We start from the raw sequence: 22,677 nt of genomic DNA, 5'->3' as shown, positions 1-22,677 counted from the left end.
AAGACATTTTTATCTAAGAATATGGAGTATTGGACCTTCAGGTATTTTGGATCTGTGTGTTTTATTTGATTTTCTGCTCAAACATTTTGATTTAATGAGAACAGCCAGTCAAAACTCTGTTAGCAACAATAAACCAGTTTTTAATGTTTTAACCTTCATTAAAGTAAAGTAGTAGTAGTATTAAAGTAGTAAATAATTGGATGAACCAAAATGTCCTTCGATTAATCAGGACAAAACTGAATTTACTGTTTTTGGCAATAAAGAGAAGAGGATTGCTGTCAGAAAAATCTCGAGTTACTCTCTCTAAAAATGAGAAAAATTGACTTATTTTCCGAATTGACACGGCAAAAGAAATACTATTTTCTGATTGGCTGGTAGGTCGATAACGTGGGATAGCTGTGAACTGAGCTGTGAACTGCTTGAAATGCTTGTGTCTCACGGTCAATGCGTGAGACTTGAGAGCTCTGTTATCTGCACAGCCTGCAGGCGGGAGTAAGCAAGGGGTGAGTGTTTAAAGTGTCCAACTATCTTTTAACTTATTGCTACAACATCCGAGATGTTGCACCGGCTCAGAACACCAATGTGGACAGCCAGCTGCAGGATGTGAGCCATGTAGCCAAAACTAGCCAGACTGCTATCCATCATAGCTTTTGCCATATTTCTGGCATTGTCTCTCACAACCGCATGCATGTTAGATTCTATAAAGATGGCTCCCTCATCAGGACTGAGCCTGCAGGTCACATGACCATCCACCATGTTTCCAAGTCTGATGAAGGCCTCTACAAGTGTTACATCAGCAGTCATGGAGAGTCTCCATCCAGCTGGATCTCTGTCACAGGTGAGGAAGTTAAAGCTTCAGCAGTGATTCATAGTGAGAGAACATTTCTAACTCTACTAACACTGACTAATGAAACTGTGACATTTATCAGCATTTAACCCAAAATTTAACATGTGATCATTTTACCAGAACAAAGCTTAATGTCTAATAAACTTTACCAGTCTCAGTAATCTTATTACTTTCTGAACAGTGAAGTTAGTCAATATTAAAATGTTCTTTTTATGCTTGATTTTAGAGAAACCCATCACATCTACACCTCCACCCCTCTCTACTTCTACATCTCCTCCTTCATCATCCACCTCTCCTCATCTCTCTGTGCTGTGGTCTGTTCAACCTGTCTGTGGTCTGGTTCTACTGGTTCTACTGGTTCTACTGGTGAGACGATGTGTACGGAGGAAACCTGAAGGTCAGACACAGACGTTTAAATTTCAAAATAGATATTAAACTTTTTGCTTTTTTATTATGACATTTCTGTATTTATTAAGTTATGTAATTTATGTTGATTTGCATGTTCACTTTTCATAAATTAAGTGTCCTTTAATATATTTCTGGGATATTGGGAATACTGGAAAAATATATGAACATTTTTCAGTTTCCATGATGCACTTATTCATAAGAGTGGCCTGAACTTTACTTAATTTTTAAGATTATCCAAAAACAGTATTTTTATTGAGTGTAGCAAAGGCATAAATAATCTCACAGCTATTTGATTTAGATACTGTAAACTAACAGTAATGGTATCACCTGTATTACTGTCAGTAATGTATTTTATATGTGTTTTATCTTTCAGTGTATTATTCAGTTGTAGTTTACTCAGCAGTGAAAACAACAGAAGACGTCAGGGATGGACAAAGAGTCGTCAAACCAAACAGGACCAGAGGTACAGCTGCTCTGCTTTGTGGATCAATCAGTTTTTTGTGGTTGTCACTGATAAGTCACTGACATTTTTAACAACACATACACATAAACAAAAGCTTCGATTTCAGCTTCATTATTCACGTTATTGTTTGTGTACTTCACATTTAGACATTAGTGGGCAGATTGGAGCCTAATCATCCCTTGTCGAGACTGAAATATCTTCCTTTTTGCTTCCACTGTTGCACAATAAAACAGTAACCATGGCAACTCTGGACTCAGTGATATTGAGATCAGGGCAGTAAAAGCATCTAAACCGGAGGGAACTAAACATCAGGGTTACATCCCTATTCACTATATAGTGCACTATATTTACCCTCTGCCATTTTATTTACATATCTTAACTGCCGACAGTCCTCTGTGCCCATTTTGTAGATGTGAAAAGAACCGTTGTGTGCAACGAGTCCTCAAAATTAAATGGTCATATAGGTAATTTGTACCATGCACTCAAGAACAATGAATGAGAGCATTTTCTAATCTGGCGCCTCTATCAGCAGTAATCAACAGGACAACATCAGGTGTCTGTTAAACCATTATGATGTTTTATGATGAGACAACACTGTGGTTAAGGTCTGAATAAGTTTAAGCACAAAAACATTTGGTTAGGTTCAGGGAATGATTATAGTTTGGGTTAAATGTTCTCTTCAAACATGTAGATTACAGTTACACTACTTCCTTGAGGTCAGGCAACCGTTGTTGTCATGGCAACAGTGGACACCACAACAATTGTAGTTAAGGTTTTTAAAAATCTGTCCCAACTCGTGGTTGGAAGCAGTGAGCCTTTTTATTGTCAGTTCGTCAGGTTGTGGTTTCTCCCAAAAATTGATGGTTTGTATTATCCACTTAGAGATGGTTCTTTTCAAGTTGAAAGTCAGAAATGATTATTTAAGCTCCAGCAGAGTCTAATTTATTTAACTTCAACAGAATCTGGTTTAGCTGAACAGTCTCTCAACAACCTCGATGAATTCATTTATAAGTTAGTGCTTATAAAAACACAGCAACAACTTCCTCATCTTGATTGCAGTAAAGTCTGAAGCTGGTGATGTTTTCTCACTACAGTGCAGCCTGGTTTCACCTTTAGTTTGACTGTTTTGTACGTTGTGGTCAAAGTGCAAACATGTTTTAACAGCAGCGAGCAGCTCTGTGGTCGTCCAGTTTCCTGTTTCAGATACATACTGTTCAGTTACTCTTGGTTATTGTCTGTCAGAGAAGTGGTGTTAGCAAGCTGCCATTTTTAATGTCTTAATATTATTATAACACTACATATAATAGTAGTATTAATATTTATATTCCATTTGCAACATTACTACTAACAGTACTGGTTAACATGAATGTGTTTCATGTTACAGATTATGATCCAGCTGCAGCTCACTCAGTAGTGAGAAGAGCAGAGAGGAGAGAGGTAGGTTTAATGTTATCTCTACAATATTGATACAATCAGTCTGTTATACATTTAAATTAATACATATAGGTTTAAAGAAAAGAAAAATACAACTACAGTATTAAAAAAGTGAATTGTGTGAAGACAACTGTTTAATTAAGAATCATATAAATATTTACCAGGAATATACACATGTTCACAGTATAAACACTGTAACATACAAGTGTAATAATTCAAAGAATACAAATAATTGTGTTAATGTAACGCACCATGTTAGTTGTGATGGGCCGCTGCGGTCCGGATGTAACTGTTCCTGTGGTCATTACACCGCAAACATCCAGCAGGGAGACATGATGCTGTTTAAGTTTTAGTCCCTCATCATTCACATTATCTTTATGAAGCACATCAGTGATCAGAGTTTGATTTATTACAGCTGAAGAAGTTCTGACAGAAACATCACTGCCACAAAGCTGCATTTTACTAAATGTGAAAAAAAGACATTATGGGGACATCAGGGTTTATGGGGACCGCAGGTGTTCTCTGCATCCTGCAGACTAAAAATTAAAATGAGGATCATCTAAAGGATCTTTTAATGATTTTATTGTCATCAAACATTGAAACATCAGCAGCTGCTAAATATCAGCAGGAGTGATTTCCTGAGTTAATCCTTCTCCTAAAACTAGGACCACAAATGTGTGAATTATTGTCCAGTTAGGAGAGATTTCCTGCTCTGAGAAGCTTCATGAATTCAGGTCCAGAGTTCACATCTTACCATCAGTAGATGTTGGAAAAGACTTGTTAGTGCCACGGGTGCTAAGCTCCGAGGCACTCCTTCTACAGCAGTAAAGCTGTAGAAGGAGTGCCTCGGGGCATAGCGTAACTCCTCCCACAGATTTGAGAAAACCCTGACGATATATACATCAAAATGTGCGGCTCGATCGGGAAAGGGTTGCTATTATTTGGAATGTTCAAATTCCAATTTTTCCCAAAGTTATTCCCAAAATACTGGGAAAATTCTCCATTGAAAATGAATGGGAATTTTTTTTTAAAAAGCGAACTCGCCGGGAACGCCCACAGCGTTTGGGAGCAGAGATAGAGGCTGATTTTTACACAACTTAGAAGCCTAATTTCATATATTTGGCGATTTTTTTAATCATTAAAATTTGGCAGGGTGGTTAACAACACACTTTTCTGTGGTATGTCAAACTCAGAACACATATTTATTCTTACTTTACACGGACTTTAATTAGTTTAAATAAATATTATTTATGCTTAAATATGATTACCTGGAATATTGTAATTGAAATACTGGAATATTTCCAGTCAATTTCCAAGAAGAATTCCAGTCATAAAAAAGTATAATAAAATCTACTCTCTTAATGATAAGATTTACTTATTAATTTCATAACAGTGATGTTCCTGTCTGTGAAAAAATGAAGTAGACTTTACTTAATTAGTTTAAATACATATTATTTATGCTTAAATATGATTAACATTTACTTAATATTTCAGGGATGTTAAGTTGAGAATAAAGTTCATTACACTTGATACTGACTAGTAAGATGTACTTTATACTCGAAACCAGAATATGATCAGGGTGACTTTTGAACACTGGAAATAAATTGTATACTCAACATTTCCCTGGAATGTTCTAGTTTTTTCTACAACTGTGTCTCATATTGTTTGAACTGTGTGTGTTCAGTGTCTCCATTAGAGCCAGAGGTTGTCTACTCTTCACTGAGGTAGACCTCCACACCTTCACACCAGTCCAACCACTGACGTCCAGCTGGCCTGTTACTGGTCTCCAGAGCCCCTCAGACAGTAGTACATTCATTTATATAGTTTATATAGTTCATGTTGTTCACTAAATTACACTCATGCATCAACAGATAAACAAACAGATTCATTTAGTGAATAAACAGTGAAATTTAAAAACTAATATTAATACATTTGTTGAAATATATTCTATATAATAATAATAATATAATAACTTTGTGTTTCAGTTGAAAATAGCAACATGTCTTCAACATAATGATGGCAGTTAATTGTTTTGTGTTTAACGTCCTCATTAACTTTACTGTTATTAATGTTTATCATATATAATATATAATATATAATATATAATGTATATTTGTAGCATGCTGTTGTTGCTGCAGCATTAACTTATTTACCGGATCAATAAACTTTGGTCTAGTTTCTATTGTCCGTGTGGTTCTGTGGGTTTCATAAAGCTGAGAGATGGAACATTTGATTTGTTCAGGTTTGGTTGTGGGTAACCAATCAACACGTATTTCTCACTACCTGTGTGTTTGTAGCTCTGCAGAGCAACAAACATACAAAGACCCACAACCGCAGACTATGAACAGCAAGAACACCCTTTAGTAGCTGTAAACTTTGTTCACACGCAGCTGCAGCACAGAGTGTGTGAAGAGTTTTGATTCTTTAATCAGTGAAACATGAAGAAAATTCAGTCTGTAAAACATCTCCTGATTTAAACATCACACATCATGTCGTTCATCTTAAACACTTGAATCTGTTCTGTTGTTGATGTGACGCTCTGTAGCATCAAACTGGTGTGGATCTACTGGGTTCTCTGGATGACTAGAGAGCAGCGTTCTCACTGGAGGGTTTCTGTTGTGTTTGTACTGGATACACAGTCCTGCTGATGGTTTACATTACTCCACTGATACAGGTCACTGTAACACACCATGAAACACAGAAATGCACCATCAAAGGCAGGAGAGAAGAAGAAAGCCGATTGTAAAGGTATTCCTAATAAAGTGATGAATGGAAACGGTTACAGTATCTTTAACTGTCTAAAAGAAGACTGCTTTCTTCTTCTCTCCTGCCTTTGATGGTGCATTTCTGTGTTTCATGGTGTGTTACAGTGACCTGTATCAGTGGAGTAATGTAAACCATCAGCAGGACTGTGTATCCAGTACAAACACAACAGAGATCCTCTGGTGAGAACGCTGCTCTCTAGCACTACTAGTGGTCAAAACCTGCACTGAGCAGTCATCCAGATAACCCAGTAGATCCACACCAGTTTGATGCTACAGAATTAGATCGCACAGGTGTAACTAATAAAGATAATATTACTGTTACACTTCATTATATATATATATGTGTGTTATGTTTTGACGTATAATAAATAATCATTAACAGATTTACTGATATTAGTAAAGTGTACCTGGATAAACGCCTCCCTGGTTTGATCCTAAGAGCTCATCGATCACTCTTTAATGTCTGCTGCCACCTACTGGTCATACTGGTATTACACTACTGGTTTATAATGGCACCAGTTTAATGACGTAAGAATTATTAATAAACTATTTTACATAAAATATTGAGAAAATAATTGCATTCATCATCAACCTGTTAATGCTCCACCTGTTAATGCTCCATCTGATGGATTTAAACTACATTTTGTTTTTAAAGTTTCTCATTAAGCTCTCTGTGTGATCACATGACTGTTTTAGTTTCTCTGTTTCTGGTTGAACTGCTTTGATTCCAGCTGTGATTAAACAGCAGGATGAACGACAGCAACAGATCCTGGTCAATAACTTTTAGATTTATTTCAACAGGAAGAGAAAACAACATGAATCCAGCAAATATGTAAAAACATTTAACGTATAAGAAAAGGCACATGAACATTTTCCAAACAATCAATACTGTAAAATGTGTAAAACTCCTCACAGACAGAAGGAATAAAATGTTGTAAAAAATAATTCATCACTTTTCTTTTCAATCACTGCTTCAACTCTCAGTTTAACACTGAATAACATGATGAGCTGTAACTGTCAACATGTGTGATGACTGTATACATGTTAATATGGACCTCATTTAAAACAAGAAGGAATTAAATAGATGTATGTACTGGGACTGTTCAAATGAATTTCAGTATTTGATATAATTCAAACTGTAAAAAGATAATAATTGAATGCTGAAATTAATATTCAAATGTGTATTTTTATAGAAATGTTTTGGCTAACGTTAGCAAATCTCGACCTTTTCGTCTTGACCTCCATGTGTGTGAAAATGAAATGTTTTTGTTTTGTCTGACCAATAAAGTTTTCTGAGTTTGACTCACATTCAGAGCATTAATGTAACATCACAACAGAAACAACAGAAAGTGAAGCAAACATCTGCAGAGATCACCTCTACTGAACTTATGAAGCTCTGTGTGGAAATGTTTTGGATCAATAACAATAAACAGAAAATACGAATATTGAATATTTGAAATGCTGACGTACGAGTTAAACTATAAAACCAAATCTCACTAATGTTTGAAATATTATTATTATTAATGTGTAAACTGAGCAGTTTTATCTATTTTCAGTTTATGGGTTTGCTCAGTTCATTCATTCATAGTCTGCTTCATGTGTAACATTAGTTCTAGTTTACTAGTCTGGACTTCATCAATGAATGAAGTTAGATCAGAAACTCACTCATTAATTTTCCAAACCGCTTATCCTCTCTAGAGGGTTGCGGGGGGGGGCTGGAGCCAATCCCAGCTGTCATTGGGCAAGAGGCGGGGTTCACCAGTCCATCGCAGGGCTAACATACAATGATCACATATTATAGTAAAAATGAATCAAGTTGTGTCAGAACAGGTGCAGTGTTTGCAGTTACATTTTAAAGCCTACTGAACATGTTAATCTCTCTTAGTGTGACTCATCACCTGGGACCACTTTGCCATGAGAGACCCTACCAGCAGCTGGAGGCTCCAGACAACACAGCTCCCAGGAACCCCTTAAAGTTCAGACCCACTGCTCAGCAGATGGAGGGGGGGGTAAATGATTCCTTTTTCTTCTGTAGACCATGAAGATGAAAACAACAGCAGCAGCAGCAACAATCACACCAGTCAGTCCCACTATCAGTCCAACTCTTCCAGATGTTTGACCTGCAGAGCAGAAACAGGTGTTAGCTATCATCTGTCAGGAAGGTGATGACTGAAGAACTCTTCAAACTCATGTCAGACATTATTTACTGAACTCTGATCAGTACTTTGGCCTCCAGTACTACTGTAAGGAACCTAGGAGTTATATTTGACCAGGATCTGTCCTTTAATTTCCATATAAAACAAATTTCAAGGTCTGCCTATTTTCATCTGCGTAACATTTCAAAAATCAGACATATCCTGTCTCAAAATGATGCTGAAAAACTAATCCATGCATTTGTTACTTCTAGGCTGGATTATTGTAATTCATTATTATCAGGCTGTCCTAACAAGTCTCTAAAGACTCTCCAACTGGTCCAGAATGCAGCTGCACGCGTTCTGACAAAAACTAGAAAGAGAGATCACATTACTCCTATTTTAGCTTCACTGCATTGGCTTCCTGTTAAATCTAGAATAGAATTTAAAATCCTTCTCCTCACTTTTAAAGCTCTTACTGGTCAGGCTCCATCATACCTTAAAGAGCTTATAGTACCTTATGTACCTACCAGAACACTGCGCTCCCAGAACGCAGGCCTACTTGTGGTACCTAGTATCTCTAAAAGTAGAATGGGAGGCAGAGCCTTCAGTTATCAGGCTCCTCTCCTGTGGAACCATCTCCCAGATTCGGTCCGGAGGGCAGACACCCTCTCTACTTTTAAGAGTAGGCTTAAAACTTTCCTTTTTGATAAAGCTTATAGTTAGCCAGCTCCTAGTTTATGCTGCTATAGGCTTAGACTGCCGGGGGACTCCCATGATGCACTGGGCTCCTCTCTCTCTCTCTCTCTCTCTCTCTCTCTCTCTCTCTCTCTCTCTCTCTCTCTCCATCCATCTATACCCATTAACATTCATGTACTATTAATGCATCAATAAGCTAAACGTCTTCCCCAGAGTTGTCTGTGCTTTCTCGTCTCACAGGTAATCTGGGCCTGTAGACGTCCGGATGACAGATTCCCGTCCCGGACCTTCAATGTGCTTCTCTCTCCTCTCTCTCCTCTCTCTCCTCTCTACCCCAGGCGGTCGAGGCAGATGGCCGCCCACTTTGAGCCTGGTTCTGGTTCTGAGGTTTCTTCCTGTTAAAAGGGAGTTTTTTTCTTGCCATTGTCGCTAAGTGCTGCTCATGTGTGAATGTTGGGTCTCTTTAAAATTAAACCTGAAGAGTTCGGTTTAGACCTGCTCTATGTGTAAAGTGCCTTGAGATAACTTTGTTGTGATTTGGCGCTATACAAATAAAGATTGATTGATTGATTGATTGATTGATTGATCACATGACTCAAACTGACTCAAACCTGTTTTCTACACAGTCAGACCAACAAACACCTGATCTGTGATGAAGCAGCTGCACATCAGACTCACCTGAGTCTTCAACCTTCAGGAAGACGATGTTGATGAGCTCAAACTTTTTGCCCCTCACTAAAACTCGACACTCGTATGTTCCAGTGTCGTTGATGTTGACGTTCTTCAGAATCACAGAAACATCTCCATTCTTCATCTGTGGATCCTGCAGCTGCACTCGACCACGAAAAGATGGATGCTGGTAGTCCTCATACATTTGGTCGTCTCGGAAGAAGAAGACGTAATTGTCTGCCTTCAGGTCAGGTCTGATCCACTCTAACAGTGTGATGACTTCATCTCTGGGACCCTGACATGGCAGAGTGACATCATCTCCAGACTTCACTGTTTTCTCTGAAAGAACAAAAACAGTAAAATCAGAGAACAAAATTAAACAAAAATCAGTGATACTTTTATCTTTAAATTCATTTTAAAGTAATCATTAAATATTAACTGCCAGTGTCAGACAAAATACAAAGGAGATGATTATTATAGACAAAACTAGCATCAGTTATGTTTAAATGTAGGGCGTGGTAACTTGTGATTGTTGCTCAGTTTAATTAAACAACTTGATCTCTTTAAATTTGGACAGAAATGTTCAGAAAAGTGAATGTAACAGTGTAAAAGTGAGTATAACAGCTGAGCCTAGCTAATAAGAATATTCTGTAATCAACCGAAACATTAATCTTTGAAAATAGTGAGAAAATCACTATTTAATGACATCGCTCAACTTTAGTATTTATATTAATTTAAATGAAATGTAAAATATAGAGAAACATCAGAGAGAAAGATCATCACAGTTTTGGTTTCAGTTATATATTGCAGTCAGGCTCTGTGTGTGTGTGTGTGTGTGTGTGTGTGTGTGTGTGTGTGTGTGTGTGTGTGTGTGTGTGTGTGGGTGTGTGTGTGTGTGTGCACGTGTTCATACGAAAGAGAAAAGAGATAATCAAACACAACTGTTCCTACTAAAGTTAAAACCAAACTTAAAGCCTTGTTTTAGACACTGAGGCAGCCAGCAGTGGACTGTTCCTGCTTTACTAAACTAACAGGTAAAAACAAACAAATATCCAAAAGCTTCAAATAGTAACATTTAAGCATTTATCGGCAGTGACTGTAAAACAACAAAGAGCAGCAGAAATAATGTCATAACAAATAATAATAATCTGATCTGAAGATGATATAAATCATACTAAGATCAAGACATGCAGGTTAAGATATAACACACTGACTCTGAGTTCATAAGAGTGAAGAAAAGAACAACAGAAGCACAATGATCAGACATTTGAAGACGTGACGCTGCTACTTCCTCAGTGCTGACGATAACGAAGCTCAGTGCTAAAATACGAGCTTTAAAAGTATGTAAATACATACATATACACCGGTCTCTATTCAAATAACCAAGAAAATAAAGTAAAATTTAAGTAAAATATCAATAACTTCAAAAATCTATTTGACTAAGGAAGAATCAGCAACGTTGACGCCAAGAACGCATGAATGTGGCTGGTTCGTCTCGGATATCAGAAACACCCATCACACAAACACACAAACACACAGACACACAGACACACAGACGCCCATTAGAGACACAAACACACAAACACAACATACCTTCAGCATTAGATGTCCATATTAATAAAGTTAAAACAGTGACCCGGTACATTGCGGTCATAGCAGAAGAGCAAGGTGGCGCTTAGATTCTGATCATGCGTTCGTTTATTGCGGAAGAAATGACGCCACACCTTTTTTTGTAGTAAAACCAATTCTATCCAAGTTAACCATTGATAACTATCTAACATACTTAAAAACACATTTCACTGTATTTTACACATAGAAGTTGGGCAGTGCTGTGTGTACGACTGATTTAATGAGACACAGATCAGACAAAACTAATGAACAGGATATTACTACAACGTTCACTCTGTTGATGCTCATGGCTGCTGTCTTGGATTTCTATGTCTGGGCTAGTGAGGTTCATCCGGCTTTCCTAGTTGGAAATCTGACTTCAGGGGTCATTCCAGTTGACATTTCTTACTGAGAACTTTGAAATTCCGACTTCTGTATATAACTGGAACGCACCATAAGTACTGTGGCCCCTCCTACGATACCATGTTTAAAGCTTTAGGACCTGAAAAACTATATGAACACTTTCCATTGGCTCCGGTTTAAAACCTTGTCTAATGAATGGTTGCCCACTTCTTCTGGTCAATGTTTTGTACATTTTATTTTATTTTATTCAATTGAAATGTATTGTTAATATTTTGATTGTAATTTTCTTCCTTCTTTTAATGTTATTTAGGATGACTTAGTTTAGTGTATATTTTTGACTGTCCTGCCTAACAACACCAACCCACTTGTTAATAAACCTGTTTCTGGTTCTGATTCTGGACGATTGAAACTAGTTTAAAACTAGTCTGAAATGAAAAATTGCTCTTTAGAGATTTTTAAAACTCTTCTTTCTCTGCTGCTGTCAGATTTTTGTGATCTTACCTCCTGTGATCAGTGCCAGTAGTCCACATCCATCAGATCTCCACTCCTTCACCTCCACCAGTCTCCAGACTCCGTCAGGGATTTAGTCCTCCACAGTACAATAATGAAGTCACTTCTCTAATCATTTTAAATCTTCAGTTGAAATATTTCTCGTCTGGTAAACAATAAAGTACATGTACTTCAGTATAATAAAATGCAAGGCAAATAGTGCTGCGTCACCTGTGTGGCTTCCTTTTACCTGTCACAGTCAGCTGATACTGAGGGATGTTTGTTTGTCGATGTGATGTTCTACCTGATAACATATCCTACCCTGTGATGAACATAAGTGCCTCAGGGCGGTACTGACATGGACAGAGTGGCACCAGAGTGACAACATTTACAGTGACGCCTCCTCCCAAAGACTAAACATGCATAAGATAACAGAAAAGCACCTGACAGCACAGATACACGTGAGCCTACAGATGCCTACTAGCCTTTACACTGACGCTTGTTAGTATGTATTTTCTCTAACCATACTCAGCATGACGCCGTACAGTCTGAAGAAACATGTCGAAGAATGATTGATAATGACCGGAATAACTTGAGGTGCCTCACAAAGGATATCACATTCTGTTCAAACTGTGTACTGAAGACATTTGACCCACTCTGTGACAGTATAAGACTCCTGTGTTCTGGAGTGAATCTTTGTCAGTGTCTCAGCCATGCAGACATGAACCGAGTTCGTATTAAAAAATGTATTAAGACGGAACTTCTGATTTGATTCATCCTTGCCACTCCTCAGACACAGTTTTCGCACTATCAATGCTCAAATGTGCTCAGTGTTTTTGTATTGAGGGGTTTCGAGTCACACTGCTTCATCTCTAGTGTGTGAACACAGATCTACAATATGTCAAGCAAACATGTGCATGCTTGGCGTATATTTTATGTTCAGGTATGAAGACTAAACCAAAGAGAAATATAGCAGATGCAGAAGCACCTCAAACCTGCATCATTCTCTCTAGCAAAGTTATGGATGTGATGATTGATTTATAATGGCCAGGAGGGGGCGACTGCAAACTAGTGGAGTCTGCTGCGTTTCCTTAAATAAACCTTACAAATGTTCTGTGTATTCACATAAACAATATTCATGAGAGTGTAACAATGCACTTGATCACCCTTGGAATAGATGTGCTTTTATCATAAACAATACAGCTGCAGCATTACATTCATAACATGTCCAACAGGTCATCTGTCATTATCAACTGTACATTAGCTGTTTCCTGCAGAGTAAACCACACAGCAGCATGCTCTGCTACAAAGGAAGGAAGTCGGGTTTAACTGCTGTGAACAAAAGAAGTCATTCTCACATCACCGAGAGGCAGAATGGACCAAACATCTCTTCTGTGGCTCTGTGAGTACAATCTGTACAATCTGTACTGTCCATATTTAAATCATTATATTTATAACATGTCAGCTGAGTTATAGAAGAGAGGAGGTGAGGTCAGATAGTGATCAATATAGAATAATAATAATCTAAAATGTAATAATCCAAATAACCCAAACACATTCAGCAGCCTCAGATGTTGTTCTGGTTTTAACACTTACTGACATTAACACACACACACATATATATATATATATATATATATATATACACATACACTTTAGTATATAAAGTTGATTTACTTGGTTCAAACTGGTGTTCTCAAACAACCTTGTGTCTTTACCTGAGTTATTCATTTAAATTCACGATTTATTTATCTATTAATATATTACATCTGTGTACGTTTAGTGATGATTGAGAGCCCTTAGGTCAGCTAATCAGGTGGTCTTGGACGTTCCTCAATCTTCTTAAAAACTAGAGGAGATCAAGCCTTCGCAGTTGCAGCTCCCACTCTGTAGAACGCATTAACACTTACTGTGCGGACTGCAAACAGCCTCTCCACTTTTAAAACACTGCTTAAAATGCACTTATTCACCTTGGCCTTTGGCGGAGTATATCCACTTTCATTGGGTCTTATATCTGTTATATTTCTCTATATTATTGGGTTTAAAAAAAAAAAAGTTTTATTGCTTTTATTGTTTTTTATTGTTTCTGCTTATTTTACTGTAAAGCCTTGGTAGGTCATTGGCTGTTTTAAATGTGCTATATAAATAAAGATGACATTGACATTGACATGCTTTGATGTGTTTCTGGTTGGTTCTTTTGTCTCTTTAGTTGTGAGCTCTCTGCTGTTCTGCTCAACAAACCAAGGTTAGTAAACTTCTCTTCTGATGATGTAAAGCTGTTGAAGGGTCACTCTGCTGATGAATATCAGTTAGTTAGTCCTCCTCAGCCTCTGGAAACAGCTGGATAATGTCCTAATGTGTATAAAGGTCTGGAAGTAAAGTTAGATTGTCTCAAAGAGGATAGATGACTTCTCCGTTTATGTACTCTGATGACTTAAATGCAACATTTTAAAAATATGTCAGACAGCTGTAACCTTACATCATAAACACTGACATTGAACATCTTCTCTTGTCCACCTGTCCCTTAAAATAAAATTGTTTTCTGCCATCATACTGTGTCATGTGCTGAAGTAATTGCAATAATTTATACACATCTGCATAAAGTAAAACAACATCTTCACAGACTAAATATGGTGACACCTTCTGTTCATGCTTCACTGCAGCATTGAGAAACATTAACTGTATAACAGGATTAATGTTGTTGACCTACTGAGTGTTTCTTTGTTACATTAAATGACTCCTCATGTTGTTTCCTAAATATAATAAATCTCCTCTCAGTCTCTCTGACTGTGAGTCCCAGCAGATCTCAAATGTCTAAAGGAGAGTTTGTCTCTCTGAGCTGTGAGGAGGACGACAGCTCTGCTGGATGGAAGCTGAGGAGGAACACAACCAGAGAAACCAGGAAGGAGTGTGGAGACGGCTGGGGAAGATCAGCTGGTTCCTCCTGTAACATCAGCTACATGTCACCGTCAGCCAGTGGAGTTTACTGGTGTGAGTCCAGAGAGGGAGCAACCAGTAACAGCATCAACATCACTGTCACTGGTAAGATCAGACTGTGGAGTTAGTATTGATGAAGCTGAGTGTAAATGATGAAATGCTGTAGTTTGTCTCTGTGTTGAGGTGGATCAGTGATCCTGCAGAGTCCTGTCCTCCCTGTGATGGAGGGAGATGATGTCACTCTGCACTGTAAAACAAAGACCTCCCACCTCCCAGCTGATTTCTATAAAGATGGCTCCCTCATCAGGACTGAGCCTGCAGGTCACATGACCATCCACCATGTTTCCAAGTCTCATGAAGGCCTCTACAAGTGTCACATCAGCAGTCATGGAGAGTCTCCATCCAGCTGGATCTCTGTCACAGGTGAGGAAGTTACCTTTGATTTCACCACTTATTTCATCCACATGTTTACCTGACCAGGTGAGATTCTCTCTGCAGGTAAACCTACAACCACAGCCCCGCCCCCTGTATATGGAGCCACGCCCCCTGTATGTGGAGCCCCGCCCCCTGTATCTGCAGCTCTGCCCCCTGTCTCCGCTCCCTCCCAGCTTGTGTTCACACTGGTCTGCCACCTAGTGGTTTTCTGTCCGTACTTCATCTCCACTCTCCTCATGGTGATTTTATATCGACACAGACCCACAGGTAACACTCTGAATCATTCACTCACCTTACAGACACTCAGCGACTATCAATCAATCAATCAATCAATCAATCAATCAATCAGGTTCATTCTTGTGTGGATGATTGACAGTTGTCTCTAACAGTTGATAAATTATCTACATTTTCTTTCTGACCTGCTCTGACAGGAAATGACCCACCTGTCTCCATGGTGATGACCCAGCCCATCCGGGGTGAGCAGGGATTGGATGATGACTATGATGACATCATCCCCTCTGTCACCACAGAGCATCACTTCTGAACTGAACCAATGAGTCGTCGCTCTGAAGCTTTGTTTGAGTCATGAATGAAAAACATCAGAGGAGCTGAAACGCTTCCTGACGAACTCCTCAAGTTCTAGTTTGACTTGAAGTTACAGAGAAGACATTTTTATCTAAGAATATGGAGTATTGGACCTTCAGGTATTTTGGATCTGTGTGTTTTATTTGATTTTCTGCTCAAACATTTTGATTTAATGAGAACAGCCAGTCAAAACTCTGTTAGCAACAATAAACCAGTTTTTAATGTTTTAACCTTCATTAAAGTAAAGTAGTAGTAGTATTAAAGTAGTAAATAATTGGATGAACCAAAATGTCCTTCGATTAATCAGGACAAAACTGAATTTACTGTTTTTGGCAATAAAGAGAAGAGGATTGCTGTCAGAAAAATCTCGAGTTACTCTCTCTAAAAATTAGAAAAATTTACTTATTTTCCGAATTGACACGGCAAAAGAAATACTATTTTCTGATTGGCTGGTAGGTCGATAACGTGGGATAGCTGTGAACTGAGCTGTGAACTGCTTGAAATGCTTGTGTCTCACGGTCAATGCGTGAGACTTGAGAGCTCTGTTATCTGCACAGCCTGCAGGCGGGAGTAAGCAAGGGGTGAGTGTTTAAAGTGTCCAACTACCTTTTGACTTACTGCTACAACATCCGAGATGCTGCACTGGCTCAAAACACCATTGTGGACAGCCAGCTGCAGGATGTGAGCCATGTAGCCAAAACTAGCCAGACTGCTATCCATCATAGCTTTTGCCATATTTCTGGCATTGTCTCTCACAACTGCATGCATGTTAGATTCTATAAAGATGGCTCCCTCATCAGGACTGAGCCTGCAGGTCACATGACCATCCACCATGTTTCCAAGTCTGATGAAGGCCTCTACAAGTGTCACAGCAGCAGTCATGGAGAGTCTCCATCCAGCTGGATCTCTGTCACAGGTGAGGAAGTTAAAGCTTCAGCAGTGATTCATAGTGAGAGAACATTTCTAACTCTACTAACACTGACTAATGAAACTGTGACATTTATCAGCATTTAACCCAAAATTTAACATGTGATCATTTTATCAGAACAAAGCTTAATGTCTAATAAACTTTACCAGTCTCAGTAATCTTATTACTTTCTGAACAGTGAAGTTAGTCAATATTAAAATGTTCTTTTTATGCTTGATTTTAGAGAAACCCATCACATCTACACCTCCACCCCTCTCTACTTCTACATCTCCTCCTTCATCATCCACCTCTCCTCATCTCTCTGTGCTGTGGTCTGTTCCACTTGTCTGTGGTCTGGTTCTACTGGTTCTACTGGTGAGACAATGTGTACGGAGGAAACCTGAAGGTCAGACACAGACGTTTAAATTTCAAAATAGACATTAAACTTTTGGCTTTTTTATTATGACATTTCTGTATTTATTAAGTTATGTAATTTATGTTGATTTGCATGTTCACTTTTCATAGATTAAGTGTCCTTTAATATATTTCTGGGATATTGGGAACACTGGGAAAATTTGACAAGTTAACATTTTATTGGATTCATATGAACATTCTCTAAGTTTCCATGATGCACTTATTCATAAGAGTGGCCTGAACTTTACTTCATTTTTAAGATGATCCAAAAACAGTATTTTTATTGAGTGTAGCAAAGGCATAAATAATCTCACAGCTATTTGATTTAGATACTGTAATCTATCAGTAATAGTATTATCTGTATTACTGTCAGTAATGTATTTTATATGTGTTTTATCTTTCAGTGTATTATTCAGTTGTAGTTTACTCAGCAGTGAAAACAACAGAAGACGTCAGTGATGGACAAAGAGTCGTCAAACCAAACAGGACCAGAGGTAAAGCTGCTCTGCTTTGTGGATCAATCAGTTTTTTGTGGTTGTCACTGATAAGTCACTGACATTTTTAACAACACATACACATAAACAAAAGCTTCGATTTCAGCTTCATTATTCACGTTATTGTTTGTGTACTTCACATTTAGACATTAGTGGGCAGATTGGAGCCTAATCATCCCTTGTCGAGACTGAAATATCTTCCTTTTTGCTTCCACTGTTGCACAATAAAACAGTAACCATGGCAACTCTGGACTCAGTGATATTGAGATCAGGGCAGTAAAAGCATCTAAACCGGAGGGAACTAAACATCAGGGTTACATCCCTATTCACTATAAAGTGCACTATATTTACCCTCTGCCATTTTATTTACATATCTTAACTGCCGACAGTCCTCTGTGCCCATTTTGTAGATGTGAAAAGAACCGTTGTGTGCAACGAGTCCTCAAAATTAAATGGTCATATAGGTAATTTGTACCATGCACTCAAGAACAATGAATGAGAGCATTTTCTAATCTGGCGCCTCTATCAGCAGTAATCAACAGGACAACATCAGGTGTCTGTTAAACCATTATGATGTTTTATGATGAGACAACACTGTGGTTAAGGTCTGAATAAGTTTAGGCACAAAAACATTTGGTTAGGTTCAGGGAAAGATTATAGTTTGGGTTAAATGTTTTCTTCAAACATGTGGATTACAGTTACACTACTTCCTTGAGGTCAGGCAACCGTTGTTGTCATGGCAACAGTGGACACCACAACAATTGTAGTTAAGGTTTTTAAAAATCTGTCCCAACTCGTGGTTGGAAGCAGTGAGCCTTTTTATTGTCAGTTCGTCAGGTTGTGGTTTCTCCCAAAAATTGATGGTTTGTATTATCCACTTAGAGATGGTTCTTTTCAAGTTGAAAGTCAGAAATGATTATTTAAGCTCCAGCAGAGTCTAATTTATTTAACTTCAACAGAATCTGGTTTAGCTGAACAGTCTCTCAACAACCTCGATGAATTCATTTATAAGTTAGTGCTTATAAAAACACAGCAACAACTTCCTCATCTTGATTGCAGTAAAGTCTGAAGCTGGTGAGGTTTTCTCACTACAGTGCAGCCTGGTTTCAACTTTAGATTGTCTGTTTTGTACGTTGTGGTCAAAGTGCAAACATCTTTTAACAGCAGCGAGCAGCTCTGTGGTCAGTTTCCTGTTTCAGATACATACTGTTCAGTTACTCTTGGTTATTGTCTGTCAGAGAAGTGGTGCTAGCAAGCTGCCATTTTTAATGTCTTAATATTATTATAACACTACATATAAGAGTAGTATTAATATGTATATCCCATTTGCAACATTACTACTAACAGTACTGGTTAACATGAATGTGTTTCATGTTACAGATTATGATCCAGCTGCAGCTCACTCAGTAGTGAGAAGAGCAGAGAGGAGAGAGGTAGGTTTAATGTTATCTCTACAATATTGATACAATCAGTCTGTTATACATTTAAATTAATACATATATGTTTAAAGAAAAGAAAAATACAACTACAGTATTAAAAAAGTGAATTGTGTGAAGACAACTGTTTAATTAAGAATAATATAAATATTTACCAGGAATATACACATGTTCACAGTATAAACACTGTAACATACAAGTGTAATAATTCAAAGAATACAAATAATTGTGTTAATGTAACGCACCATGTTAGTTGTGATGGGCCGCTGCGGTCCGGATGTAACTGTTCCTGTGGTCATTACACCGCAAACATCCAGCAGGGAGACATGATGCTGTTTAAGTTTTAGTCCCTCATCATTCACATTATCTTTATGAAGCACATCAGTGATCAGAGTTTGATTTATTACAGCTGAAGTAGTTCTGACAGAAACATCACTGCCACAAAGCTGCATTTTACTAAATGTGAAAAAAAGACATTATGGGGACATCAGGGTTTATGGGGACCGCAGGTGTTCTCTGCATCCTGCAGACTAAAAATGTAAATGAGGATCATCTAAAGGATCTTTTAATGATTTTATTGTCATTAAACATTGAAACATCTCAGCAGCTGCTAAATATCAGCAGGAGTGATTTCCTGAGTTAATCCTTCTCCTAAAACTAGGACCAGAAATGTATAAATGATTGTGCAGTTAGGAGAGATTTCCTGCTCTGAGAAGCTTCATGAATTCAGGTCCAGAGTTCACATCTCATCACAGATCTGCAGTGAAACTTTGTCTTTACATGAACTGTCACCAAGATCTTCCCTGACCTCAACCCAACTGTAGTTACCATCAGTAGATGTTGGAAAAGACTTGTTTTTTCTACAACTGTGTCTCATATTGTTTGAACTGTGTGTGTTCAGTGTCTCCATTAGAGCCAGAGGTTGTCTACTCTTCACTGAGGTAGACCTCCACACCTTCACACCAGTCCAACCACTGACGTCCAGCTGGCCTGTTACTGGTCTCCAGAGCCCCTCAGACAGTAGTACATTCATTTATATAGTTTATATAGTTCATGTTGGACTCACTAAATTACACTCATGCAGCAACAGAAAAACAAACTGATTCATTTAGTGAATAAATAGTGAAATGTAAAAACTTATATTAATACATGTGTTGAAATATATTCTATATAATAATAATAATATAATAACTTTGTGTTTCAGTTGAAAACAGCAACATGTCTTCAACATAATGATGGCAGTTAATTGTTTTGTGTTGAATGTCTTCATTAACTTTACTGTTAATAATATATAATATATAATGTATATTTGTAGCATGCTGTTGTTGCTGCAGCATTAACTTGTTTGCAATAAACTTTGGTCTAGTTTCTTTTTGTCCGTGTGGTTCTGTGGGTTTCATAAAGCTGTGAGATGGAAAATTAGACTTGTTCAGGTTTGGTTGTGGGTAACCGATTGACACGCACCTCTCACTATCTGCGTGTTTGTAGCTCTGCAGAGCAACAAACATACAAAAACCACAACCGCAGACTATGAACAGCAGGAGCAACATTTAGCAGATGGAAACTTTGTTCACACACAGCTGCAGCACAGAGTGAAGTTTTGATTGTTTAATCAGTGAAACATGAAGAAAATTCAGCCTGTAAAACTTCTCACATCACGTCGTTCATATTAAACACTTTAAACACTTTATTCTGTTCTGTTGTTGATGTGAAGCTCTGTAGCATCAAACTGGTGTGGATCTACTGGGTTCTCTGGATGACTGCTCAGTGCAGGTTTTGACCACTAGTAGTGCTACAGAGCAGCGTTCTCATTGGAGGGTTTCTGTTGTGCATTACATTGAATGGTGTTCCTAATATGTTGTCTACCCTGTTAACATACATAAGGGGAGCAAAATATTAGGAACACCATATAATGTAATACTCAGTACACCAGCATCACCCACTCGGACCTCAGTAATAAACATAAAGTAGAATTATCACTTTCCTGGCAATGTTAACAAAAATTTTAATTATATCAACTTCATAAATGTAGAATTTATAGCAGAGCTCTTTTTATTAGGTGTTCCTGATAAAGAGGTGAGTGTGTATAATAACACATCAGCTCATTGTCCTCCAGAGTCATTCATTAAACTAGACTAAGAAACTCCATAATGTCAGTTCTTTGACCCATAAAACCATAAACGGAAAACTGTTTTCTGTCAAAGGAAAATGTCAAATGTATAACTTATTTATGATTTATGAGAGATTTAAGACTTTTTTGTAAATTAAGAACTATGTATGAACCCAAATATAAAAAATAAAAACAACTTATCAACCAACTTTTTGTCTTATAATTTGTAGTAAATTTCACCATCGTCTGCGTAAAATATCCTAAAAATTTGATGTAAAATACCTGCAAATTGCTATTTTTTCTATAATTTTAATGAAAAGTGTCACTAATGAGGTAATTATAAAGTGATATGACAATGTTTTTATTACTGTTACAGTTCTCTCTATATATATTTGATATTTGTTGACATATTTAAAGTAATGATTAGCAGATAATTGATTGATATTAGTAAATTGTACCTGGATAGACACCTCCCTGGTTCACTCTTTAAAATCTTCTGCCACCTACTGGTCATACTGGGTATTACACTACTGGTTTATGTGAGTCGTGCTTACAGTGCAAAGTAAGAGTCCTGTCAGTGTGTCATATTATAATTTTGTAAGTCCGCATCTGACCTGTGCTGATGTTTTTATCTATACTTAAACTATGACAGCACATCAGTCTGGTTTGAAATTAATCCTGTTTATTAGTTTCTTCACACATAACTAAAAATACAGACAACACAACATTAATCTGCCTTTGTTGACCAGAGTTAACACACGTGACAAACTGAGCAGTTATATCTGAGGGCGACATCATTGATGCATTTCAGCAGCAGGGCTTCACATTGAAAACTGTTTTTTACTCAACACAAAACAGAAAGTAGACAGTTCTTGGTAAAGTCATAGAAGGGAAGTCCAGATCACCAAAGGCCCCAAAAAGTCCAGTTACAGTTAGGGTAGCTGCTGAATCCATGTGTAAAAGCTGTGGATGAAAACAGTTGTGTCAATACTGTCAATGCTGTTTATTCGACCTGTTGCAGATCAGTGTTCACACAGCAGTGATGATGATGCTTCTTCTACTGCAGTAATTATACACATATTTAATCATTTTGTAGATTAAAGGTTCTGTGCTGCCACCTGCTGGCTGTATTTTATATCATAAACCCTGATAGCAGCAATCCAGTTTACAGACACTGAACTGAACATCAGGAGCAGTTTAGTGTAACAGAGTTAATGAGTCCACTTGCCATTTCTAACTGTCCTGTTTTTAATATATATTTCATATTGTGTTATGTATTTTATTATTGTATTATTTATTTTGCTGCATAAGCATAATGGATATTACCCATAGACTGTATATAAAATCAGGGAGGCCAAAATGTCCCAAATGAACATCATACTGCATTGAAGAAGGCTTTAAACTAGCGATTGAGACCATAAACACATTTTGAAAACGTTTACTGAGGTTAGAAATCAAGTGAGAAGTTGGTGAATTCTCCAT

The 22,677-nt window shown here is 37.6% G+C and overlaps 1 protein-coding gene across 1 annotated transcript; it reads left to right on the top strand.

The window, feature by feature from the left end:
- Positions 1 to 13,180: 13,180 nt before the first annotated feature.
- Positions 13,181 to 15,912, top strand: LOC134006137 (high affinity immunoglobulin gamma Fc receptor I-like). The gene is made up of 6 exons (XM_062445225.1): positions 13,181 to 13,279; positions 14,087 to 14,122; positions 14,656 to 14,919; positions 14,998 to 15,237; positions 15,313 to 15,516; positions 15,681 to 15,912. The coding sequence occupies exons 1-6, from the start codon at positions 13,252 to 13,254 to the stop codon at positions 15,791 to 15,793; spliced, it is 885 nt and encodes a 294-aa protein (XP_062301209.1). The 5' UTR covers positions 13,181 to 13,251; the 3' UTR covers positions 15,794 to 15,912.
- The last annotated feature ends 6,765 nt before the right edge of the window (positions 15,913 to 22,677 follow it).

Source organism: Scomber scombrus, chromosome 23, assembly GCF_963691925.1.
Source record: "Scomber scombrus chromosome 23, fScoSco1.1, whole genome shotgun sequence".
Lineage (NCBI taxonomy): Eukaryota > Metazoa > Chordata > Actinopteri > Scombriformes > Scombridae > Scomber > Scomber scombrus.
Note: the sequence above shows the minus strand (reverse complement) of the source record. Positions and strands in the feature narration are given on the sequence as shown.